Below are 11857 nucleotides of genomic sequence, written 5' to 3' on the forward strand. Positions count from 1 at the left end.
ATTCTGTGCTTGGTTTCAGGTTTATTGTTAGTGATTAGATCAGATATGAACCCAATCAGTAAAATCTCATATAATCTTTTCTATTGTCATGTTATTTAGGAAGTTATTTTGAATTTTTTAAATACATTTTAAAAAATAGTCCCTGGTGATCCTGCCATGGCGGTCACTTCCTGTAATAGGGAGACAACGCTCTGTCTTCCAATTGTTCCTCTGCCTTGTCACCCTGTTACATGGGTTTCAGTTGGAGAAAACAGACATGATTCAGTGTTGTCACCATCAGGAAACCCGCCCTGGGAAATGCCAAGCAGCCATCGCTGGAGTGCATGTAGTGCAGGAGATCAGCAGCACTGCGATGAAACTTGCTGGTTGGTGGGGGGCATGGCAGTTGCTAATGACACACAGTGCATAGTGCAAAATAAAAGTCATCCATTTCGGGCTTACATCTACATTTCAGAGCTATTATTGGGGCGAGACTGATCAAGTGATACGTACTTCAGCAATGCTGCGTACAGCTTCTTCCCAAACTTCTCCTTCACTGCGTGAGCCGTGTCCCTGGAAACACACAAGGATAAGGATAATAATAGTGTGTGAATGCGAGGGTCATTATTAGAGTGTAAGCTCCTCTGGTGCAGAGACTGATGTGACTGGCTCAGTGTTGCATTGATAGTGTGTGACCCCGGGGGGGGGGTCATTATTAGAGTGTAAGCTCCTCTGGTGCAGAGACTGATGTGACTGGCTCAGTGTTGCAATGATAGTGTGTGACCCCGGGGGGGAGGGTCATTATTAGAGTGTAAGCTCCTCTGGTGCAGAGAGACTGATGTGACTGGCTCAGTGTTGCATTGATAGTGTGTGACCCCGGGGGGGGGGGTCATTATTAGAGTGTAAGCTCCTCTGGTGCAGAGAGACTGATGTGACTGGCTCAGTGTTGCATTGATAGTGTGTGACCCCGGGGGGGGGGGTCATTATTAGAGTGTAAGCTCCTCTGGTGCAGAGAGACTGATGTGACTGGCTCAGTGTTGCATTGATAGTGTGTGACCCCGGGGGGGGGGGTCATTATTAGAGTGTAAGCTCCTCTGGTGCAGAGATTGATGCAGATAGTTCTGTGTTGCTGTAGAATTGTATCATTAATAACATGATATGTTTTACATTTACAAACAATGAATATACATCACATATATATACACACAGTATATCGTACGCTGCCCCCCCCCCCCATCCTGCCTCCGTAGGCTGACACAAGACTCGAGGGGAGATTTCTCACCAGAGCTGCTTCCTCACCGCCTGACCCTTCAGTGTTTCCACATTAAAATTATTTGTCTTTGTCGGCATTATAAAGAACACCACAACGGTGATATCGCTCCGATGGACCTGAAAGACAACAACAGGAAAGTCATTCACACGGGAAGAGATTGTAAAACAACTGGCCAGTCCCAGTCCTGACATTGGGGGGACACAGATGGAGCCATTCATCATTGGTCCTGGCAGGGACATCTCTTTTCTGCTGTGTTCCCGACTCCTCCCACCAGCTCGGAGCTTTGGCTCCTCCTACCAGCTCTGAGCTCTGGCTTCTCTTATCAGCTCTGAGTTCTGGCTCCTCCCACCAGTTCTGAGATCTGGCTCCTCCCACCATCTCTGAGATCTAGCTCCTCCTACCAGCTCTGAGCTCTGTCTTCTCTTACCAGCTCTGTGCTCTGGCTCCTCCCACCAGCTCTGATCTCTAGCTCCTCCCACCAGCTCTGGCTTCTCTTACCAGCTCTGAGCTCTAGCTCCTCCCACCAGCTCTGTCTTCTCTTACCAGCTCTGTGCTCTGGCTCCTCCCACCAGCTCTGATATCTAGCTCCTCCCACCAGCTCTGAGCTCTGGCTTCTCTTACCAGCTCTGAGATCTAGCTCCACCCACCAGCTCTGAGCTCTGACTTCTATTACCAGCTCTGAGATCTGACTCCTCCCATCATATCTGGCTCCTCTCACCAGCTCTGAGCTCTGGCTCCTCCCACCAGCTCTGCGATCTAGCTCTACCCACCAGCTCTGACATCTAGCTCCTCCCACCAGCTCTGTCTTCTCTTACCAGCTCTGTGCTCTGGCTCCTCCCACCAGCTCTGATATCTAGCTCCTCCCACCAGCTCTGAGCTCTGGCTTCTCTTACCAGCTCTGAGATCTAGCTCCACCCACCAGCTCTGAGCTCTGACACTCTTTGAATCTTCCTTTTGGAAAAATGTAAATAAAAGGACATCGCCTTTAAAGTGAACTCGCGACGCAAACTGAGCATACGATGAATTATACATGAGCAGAGATGACCTTCACATGTGACCAGTAAAGCCAGGGGGATTGGAGATTCAGGAGGGGGCGGGGCAAAGCTCAATATTTACAGGAAAAGATTGATCCAGGGTCTGATGTTTCATACTTTCAATGCAAATTTGATGCGCTGAAAATGGAGGTTTTAGCCTCATTGGCCGACGTCTAACGGTCCGCACAATGTGCGCAGCTAATTCAGAGATTGGCCGCCATATGGCCGTTCCAGGGTGGCGGATGTGCGTCGAATGGCGGCTTCCTTTGACCTTTCTTTGACTTTATATCGTTACTTGTAAAGTCCTCCATTGATACATTGTTACATGGCGGTGATGCACAGAACATGGAGGCGATTTGTTCTCTGGACGCGGCGCGGTATGCGTCACGTGGCCCGGAGGGGCGCTGCGTGTCCTCGGTGAGGGACCGCTCTGTCCGGCTTACTGATTATCATTATGATTCTCCCCTCAGCTTATCACCGCGGCAACCTCTATATATATATCAGGAGCTGGTCCCCCGGCGGAATGCAGGATCGTTAAGTATCGCCGTCATGGCGGACACAATCTTTTCCATTCCACGCGGCTCTGCGCCGGCCCCGCTGCTGGCAATGAGTCACCCCGATACCGAGAGGAATCTGCAGGCCGTGCTGAGGATACAATCTGCCTGGCTGATATGGTCATCCTCTGGCTTCACTGACCCAGAGCAAGGACGTGCCATCCATGGGCACTACCACCCAATCAGCCCCGCGGCTGCATGACAACAATGGGGCTCCTCCCTAATCGTCCCCATTGAGGGCACCAGGTCTGTGGCGTGACATCATCACACATGCGCCGCGATGTACTTCACTGACGGCAGCCATCTTGGTTAAGGACGCCGGTACAGGTTATACAATCTGATTGACCAATCTGTACCTTGCAATCTTTACCTTATACAATCTATATCAGTCTGATGACAATCTCTAAATTTCTCGATGGAAAATCGATGGATTTGAGGCGTTTTCGTACAAAAATAAATCATAACATGAAAACTGCACATGCGCAGACAAAAATCAGATTGGACAATCAGCTTGCAAGGTAGAGATTGGGCAAACATATGGTAAGGTAGAGATTGGACAATCGGATTGTATGGTAGAGATTGTACGATCGGATTGTATGGTAGAGATTAGACAATCGGATTGTATGGTAGAGATTGGACAATCAGATTGTATAGTAGAGATTAGACAGTTGGATTGTATGGTAGAGATTGGACAGTCAGATTGTAAAGGTGGCCATACACTCTACAACCATCGCAAGACTTTAGTCTTGCGATGGTTGTAAAGGGATTAAAAAAACGTACGATCTGCCTATCTTGGACAGGCAGATTGCACTCTTGATCATCGCAAGCCCGCCCTCCTGAGGGGCGGGCTTCCGATGACCGCAATGCTGAACGGGCAGTGTGCGCGTGCGCACACCGGCCCGTTCAGCATTTATCTTCCGAGCACCGTTCTAACCAGCCGAGAATCGTACGATTCCCGGCTGGTTTTCGAACATGCTGGTTCGACAGAAGACGTGCGACCGTACAGTAGAAACGGTCGCACGTCTCCGTTCACACTGCTCGATTATCGTACGAAAACACGATCGCATACGATTATCGTATGGGCACCTTTAGGTAGAGATTAGACAATCGGATTGTATGGTTGAGATTGGACAGTCGGATTGTATGGTAGAGATTGGACAATCAGATTGTAAGGTGGAGATTGGACAATCAGATTGTATGGTAGAGATTGGACAGTCGGATTGTAAGGTAGAGATTGGACAATCGTATTGTATGGTTGAGATTGGACAATCGGGTTCTATGGTAGAGATTGGACAATCAGATTGTAAGGTGGAGATTGGACAATCGGATTGTATGGTAGAGATTAGACAATCGGATTGTATGGTAGAGATTGGACAATCAGATTGTAAGGTAGAGATTGGACAGTTGGATTGTATGGTAGAGATTGGACAATCGGATTGTAAGGTAGAGATTGGACAATCGGATTGTAAGGTAGAGATTGGACAGTTGGATTGTATGGTAGAGATTGGACAATCGGATTGTAAGGTAGAGATTGGACAGTCGGATTGTAAGGTAGAGATTGGACAATCGGATTGTAAGGTAGAGATTGGACAATCGGATTGTATGGTTGAGATTGGACAGTCGGATTGTATGGTAGAGATTGGACAATCAGATTGTAAGGTGGAGATTGGACAATCGGATTGTATGGTTGAGATTGGACAGTCAGATTGTATGGTAGAGATTGGACAATCAGATTGTAAGGTAGAGATTGGACAATCGGATTGTATGGAAGAGATTGGACGATCGGATTGTATGATTGAGATTGGACGATCGGATTGTAAGGTTGAGATTGGACGATCGGATTGTAAGGTAGAGATTGGACAGTCGGATTGTATGGTAGAGATTGGACAGTCGGGTTCTATGGTAGAGATTGGACAATCAGATTGTAAGGTGGAGATTGGGCGATGAGATTGTAAGGCAGAGATTGGACGATGAGATGGTAAGGCAGAGATTGGGCAATGAGATTGTAAGGCAGAGATTGGGCGATGAGATTGTAAGGCAGAGATTGGACGATGAGATTGTAAGGCGGAGATTGGGCGATGAGATTGTAAGGCGGAGATTGGACGATGAGATTGTTAGGTAGAGATTGGGCGATGAGATTGTTAGGTAGAGATTGGGCGATGAGATTGTTAGGTAGAGATTGGGCGATGAGATTGTAAGGCAGAGATTGGGCGATGAGATTGTAAAGTAGAGATTGGGCGATGAGATTGTTAGGTAGAGATTGGACGATGAGATTGTAAGGCAGAGATTGGGCGATGAGATTGTAAGGTAGAGATTGGGCGATGAGATTGTTAGGTAGAGATTGGGCGATGAGATTGTTAGGTAGAGATTGGGCGATGAGATTGTTAGGTAGAGATTGGGCGATGAGATTGTTAGGTAGAGATTGGGCGATCAGTGGCCAATGTCAATATGAGCGCCCAGTAACAAGAAGGGCAAACGTCTGATTTTGAGTTTTCCGAGTTCCTTCCACACGTTCCCGATCAGAGACACTTCCTGTGTGTGGCAGATTGGCACAGGATTAGACAACACGGGAAGAACATGTGACGCGCTAACTTGTTAATGGCTCCCCGTGTGTGTGGGGGGGATGGGCGTCTTTCCAGACATGCTGATATACGAGGATCTCTCTGACTGCAGCCCGTCGGGGATCCCATTGGAATGAAGGAACCGACACCAACGTGGCAATCTGCCCATACACACACACCGGGGGGAATTTACCAGAACTGGAGCAGACAGAATCTGGAGCAGCTGTGCACGGCAACCAATCAGCTTCTCTCTTTCATTTTCAACTCTTTACTGAACATACTGAAGAGAGAAGCTGATTGGTTGCCGTGCACAGCTGCTCCAGTTCTGGTAAATTCCCCCCCATGTGTGATGACGTGGGCCCCAAGTGTGAACCGGGCTCTGGATGGTGTGTGGCCCTTTAGATCAGATATGTTTCATGCAGGGGCCCAGTCCTGCCCCTGACCCCCATCCCTGCTTCCCGACTTGGCAGATCCCCACCTTCGGAGCCATGACGAGGGTCAGACTTACCCGCAGCAGGAAGTTGAGCCGGGAAAGCGCCTCCAGGAAGACGTCGGCCCCTTTGTTGGAGAATTCGTATCGCCCGGCGATGAAGAAGAAGAGCGTCTTCTCCAGACTGAAGTCCAGATGTCTGCAGCGGGGGAGAGGGACACGTGTCTCATTATTATCACACTCCTCCCATTATATATACACCCCTCCCACTATATATACACCCCGCCCATTATATACACACACCCCTCCCATTATATATACACCCCTCCCAGTATATATACACTCCTCCCATTATATATACACCCCTCCCACTATATATACACCCCGCCCATTATATACACACACCCCTCCCATTATATATACACCCCTCCCAGTATATATACACTCCTCCCATTATATATACACCCCTCCCACTATATATACACCCCGCCCATTATATACACACACCCCTCCCATTATATATACACCCCGCCCATTATATATACACCCCTCCCATTATATATACACCCCTCCCACTATATATACACCCCTCCCACTATATATACACCCCTCCCATTATATATACACCCCTCCCATTATATATACACCCCTCCCATTATATATACACCCCTCCCAATATATATACACCCCTCCCATTATATATACACCCCTCCCATTATATACACACACCCCTCCCATTATATATACACACCCCTCCATTACATATACACACCCCTCCCATTATGTATACACACCCCTCCCATTATATATACACACCCCTCCCATTATATACACACCCCTCCCATTATATATACACCCCTCCCATTATATATACACACCCCTTCCATTATATATACACACCCCTCCCATTATATATACACCCCTCCCAATATATATACACACCCCTCCCATTATATATATCACACCCCTCCCATATATCACAGCTCTCCCATTATATCACACCCCTCTCATATATCACACCCCTCCCATATATATACACACCCCTCCATTATATCACACCCCTCCCATATATACACACCCCTCCATTATATCACACCCCTACCATTATATATACACCCCTCCCATTATATATACACCCCTCTCATTATATATACACCCCTCCCATATATACACACCCCTCTCATTATATATACACCCCTCCCATATATATACACACCCCTCCATTATATCACACCTCTCCCCACACCCCTCTCATTATTACATAGTACACCATTATATTCACACCACAGAGCTCATAACACATATAACGTGCGTTGTGATAACATGTTGCAGCGCTTCCTTTTTCTGAATACCCCCCCAGCACATTACGCAGTTTTACACCTCGAGTTTTGTTTTATTCTCAGCGCTCTGACCAGCTGATTCTGCCGGAAACTTCCACTTTGATTCCATTGTCAGAGATTTCATTTAAATTGCTGAAAAACCTTCTGACTTTATTATCACTTCCAGCCATGACAATGTGCACCTGACTAATGATCACCGGAATGTCACTCTGACATCTCTACATCTTCCTGTTGCTGCAGAATGACAATCATATATACGCTGAGACAGTTGCTGCATCCTCCCAGCCTCTAGTGCCAGCGTTCCCAGCTCTGTCCCATGACAGCCAGGTGATGAAGTCTCACTTATCATGCTGCATCCTGTACTTACAGACATGGAAGTGAGTGTGAGGCTCCCCCCTTGTCATGGCTGCAGCAGGCTCACAGAGGTGGGAGGAGCGGCAGAAGATTCAAGCGGCTTGTTTGGGTGGAGTGACGCTTTAACCTTGTGATAAATACCCATAGAAGTGGCCGCGGACGAACTCCTGGATGCGGAACTTGTACATGGCGTGCAGGTTCTGGAACTCATGCATGGCGGAGAACTTCTTTATGTTTAACCCATTCGGAGTAATGACATCTGTAGAGGAAGCATGCAGGTGTAACAGCTCATCACTATGTATGAAGAGGGTACATTGTATGTACATGGCATTATGTATGAAGAGGGCACTACTATGTATGAACTATGTATGAACATGGCACTATGTATGAACACGGCACTACATATGAACACGGCACTACATATGAACACGGCACTATGTATAAACATGGCACTATGTATGAACACGGCACTATGTATGAACATGGCACTATGTATGAACACGGCACTATGTATGAACATGCCACTATGTATGAACATGCCACTATGTATGAACTATGTATGAATACGGCTCTATGTATGTACTATGTATGAATACGGCTCTATGTATGTTCTATGTATGAACACGGCTCTATGTATAAACACGGCACTATGTATGAACACGGCACTATGTATAAACATGGCACTATGTATGAACACGGCACTATGTATGAACACGGCACTATGTATGAACATGCCACTATGTATGAACATGCCACTATGTATGAACTATGTATGAATACGGCTCTATGTATGTACTATGTATGAATACGGCTCTATGTATGTTCTATGTATGAACACGGCTCTATGTATAAACACGGCACTATGTATGAACACGGCACTATGTATAAACATGGCACTATGTATGAACTATGTATGAATACGGCTCTATGTATGTACTATGTATGAACACGGCTCTATGTATGTACTATGTATGAACACGGCTCTATGTATGTACTATGTATGAACACGGCACTATGTATGAACACGGCACTATGTATAAACACGGCACTATGTATAAACTATGTATGAACTATGTATGAACTATGTATGAACTATGTATGTACTATGCATGAACACGGCACTATGTATGAACACGGCACTATGTATGAACACGGCACTATGTATAAACACGGCACTATGTATGAACTATGTATGAACACGGCACTATGTATGAATACGGCACTATGTATGAACTATGTATGAACTATGTATGAACACGGCATTGAACTACCGTAAGTTGGATGTTATTTGAAAACGAGGAGATATTGAAATCGTTTCATTTGCCAATTCATTTTTCTTATTTCCTACCTCGTAGCCACCACCCCTCCCCCTCCTGTCTTTGGAATACACGTGACATTAGCTTATAAAGCTGGCACACCCATTGTTGGGGCAGATTTCAACTTTCAGCTGGTGTGTGGTGACCCAATATAAAGAGACAGTTTGGGTAATATGGCAGCATAGTGACCACTCCAGACCAGAATGACTGACCTTTGCCTATGGATCATCTTACCGGTTTTCCTCTTCAGCATGTGCTCGGCCTCGATGCCGGTGATCTGCGACACTGTGCTGAAGACGTGAGCGCAGTGGACGGCCGCGCGCTCCATGCAGTACCGGTGATAGATCTGCCGCTCTCCGGCCTCCTTATCTATATCAAACTTTACAAACAAGGACACAACACAGAGTAAGATGAGTTACGGTTTAACATTGTATGCCCAGACAAGGTAAAAATGGGAACGGCATAACGCAGTCCCTTCAGGATGGCCGAGTGGTGAGGAGAGAGAGAGATTTTAAAATAACTTTATTTATTTTTTAATTTGACTTTATTTACATTATTTACACATTTTTTAAACCTTTTTTCTTTACACTCTTTTCATTAAAGGAGAAGTATGAGGTGAGAGCTTTTCACTCACCTCATAGTTCTAGCCGACCTGTGACAATGAGACTGTCACAGGTCGGCTCAGTAGATCGGGAGGTGAGGGAACATATACCGGCGTTCACTCACCTCTTGATCCTTTCACGGCTCTCTGCCGTGACAGGGGGAGGGGCTGGATTCCCCCCGCTCCGCCAGCGCTGACTGGCGGAACGGACGGGGGAGGGGGAGGGTACAGCTGGCTCTGCCTCTAGATAGGCAGAGCCAGCTGTCACTCACGCAGCTGGGCGGATCTCGACATCGATGTCGGGATCCGCTCCGGCGTCTCAGTATACCGCTGAGCTTAGGGTGACGGGAGGATGCTAGTTTGTGTCCTCCCGTTACCCTAAGGAGAACTATGGGGAAAAGCCCTGACCCCATAGTTCTCCTTTAATTTTCTTTTCTGCTCGGTACCACGGAGGTAACGGGCAGAATAGCCGAGCCGCATGCCACTCGGCGGCATTTGGCTATATGCTCACTGCCGTTCGGCCCCTATGTGAATAGGGGCGAACGACAGCGAGTGAGCTGCCAGAGCTTCGGCTCAGCCGATCAAGATGTTGGATTGGCTGAGTTGAAGTCCTTCTGCATTTTGGCTTGGCGGACCAAAGTGCAGCCGAAGGCAATCGATGTACGGCTGACGTCAGCCGATGTACTGCTGAAATCAGCCGTACTGAGCCGGAGTGAATAGCCGAATGTTATTCGGCTCACTTCACTTTGGGTGGGTTATTCACTCGGCTTCAGCTTTGTGAATAACCCCCATAGATGTAGACTTGACCTGGATTATACTACCAATTAAATACAATATAGAGACCTACAACCCCCCACCGCCGCCCACCACCCAGCCGAACGCCTGACATTTACAAAGCAGTAATACGAGAGATGATGGCGGATCACGCTCGTCCTACGCCGGACATTTCTGGTTCTGTTATGGAGTTTCCTGACAAATGTTAAGATATCGGTTGTCCTAATGAGAGTGTCTGTGGCCGGGAAAGGTCAGCCGAGCCCAAAGGCCACAAAGGTGGAGGCCGGGAGAGTGATGGGGGGGTCGTCGCCTGTGCAGGGGAGCGTTGGCCATGTAGTACCGCGTGCCGCGAAGGTCAGACGAGTCATTTACTGCCTGCGATGGGAAGGTAGCGGAATCGCCCAGAATTAACCTTTAAAGGCCGAGCGGCGTACAAAGGGCAGCGGCTGACATCCTTCAATCCGCGTCTAATACAACGGGTGTGGATTCTGGAGAGGAGCAAATTATAGTAAATATCGCCCCCCCCCTCCCCCGCGGGACACAACGGGGGCGCCTGTCTGTCAAGGAAGGTTTTATTTTGTGAAACGCGTCGGTTAATAAGAGTCATACGTTTTTCACCTGTAAAGGATCGAGCAATCCGCACAGAGAAACAAAGTATAAAAAACGGATATTAAAGTGTATCCAATTCCTGAACTTTTTCAAGGCGAAGGAAACCCTGACGGGATTTTTATCCATTGCCAATCCCTACTCCACCCAAAACTAATAGAACAACCTTCAACTTTACAGACACTTTATTTGGGAGATTACTACAAATTTGTGATATTGTTCAGATGACTGGAAATTAGGGATCCACCGATACCGATACTGAATACTCGCCCAAATGCTCCAATCCTTACCTCCAATTACCTCTAATACTCCAGTCAGAGGGAGGTTTCCTCTGATGGGCAGTGCTACGAGGGGACATGGAGCCGGCTTCCCGGCCAATCAGGAAGCCTGGCCACAAGTAATGACGCGTGGCCCGGCTTCCTGATTGGTCAGGAAGTTGGCTCCATGCTGATTGGCTAAAAGCCGGCTTCCCAGCTAATCAGCATCAAGCTGGCCAAACAGCATGCAGCCGGCTTCCCAGGCAATCAGGAAGCCGGGCAGCAGGTAATGACCCGCCTCCCGCTTCCTGATTGGCCAGAAAGCTGGCTCGATGCTGATTGGCTGGGAAGCTTGCTTCCCAGCCAATCAGCATCGAGCCAGCCAATCATCATTGAGCCGGCCAAACAGCGTGGAGCCGGCTTCCCGGGCAGTCCAAAAGCTTAGCAATGGGTAATGACACGCTGATTGACAGCTTCCTGATTGCCCGGGAAGCCGGCTCCATGCTCAGTGCCGGTTTTGGTGCTCGGTATCGGCGAGTACTGAAGTATAAATATTGCTACTTGTAGTCGATACCAAGAAACCAGTATCGGTGCATCCTAACTGGAAATAGTTGACATAATAATGTAATGAAGATGGAAGCGCTCGGTGCCGTATATCACCATATAGGGGCATCAAGAAAGATCTGTGGGGTTCAGGTCAATTTCCTGTACATCTCATATCAACAAGTACAAAGGGCCTGTGTGACTGTGTGACTGACTGTGTGACTGACTGTGTGAC

General features: G+C 47.6%; 1 protein-coding gene across 1 annotated transcript in view; it reads right to left on the reverse strand.

Moving 5' to 3' along the window:
• GYS2 (glycogen synthase 2) overlaps positions 1 to 9220 on the reverse strand; it is a gene marked incomplete at its 5' end in the record, with an annotated part of 24247 nt that extends 15027 nt beyond the window's left edge. Inside the window, 5 exons of the mRNA XM_018570318.1 lie at positions 493 to 552; positions 1262 to 1368; positions 5910 to 6030; positions 7667 to 7784; positions 9076 to 9220. Of these exons, the coding sequence (XP_018425820.1) occupies positions 493 to 552; positions 1262 to 1368; positions 5910 to 6030; positions 7667 to 7784; positions 9076 to 9220 (551 nt within the window). The remainder of the gene's footprint in view (positions 1 to 492; positions 553 to 1261; positions 1369 to 5909; positions 6031 to 7666; positions 7785 to 9075) is intronic.
• Positions 9221 to 11857: the final 2637 nt, after the last annotated feature.

The sequence above is a fragment of the Nanorana parkeri genome, unplaced genomic scaffold (genome assembly GCF_000935625.1).
Source record: "Nanorana parkeri isolate BGI_ZX_2015 unplaced genomic scaffold, ASM93562v1 scaffold1505, whole genome shotgun sequence".
Taxonomy (NCBI): Eukaryota; Metazoa; Chordata; class Amphibia; order Anura; family Dicroglossidae; genus Nanorana; species Nanorana parkeri.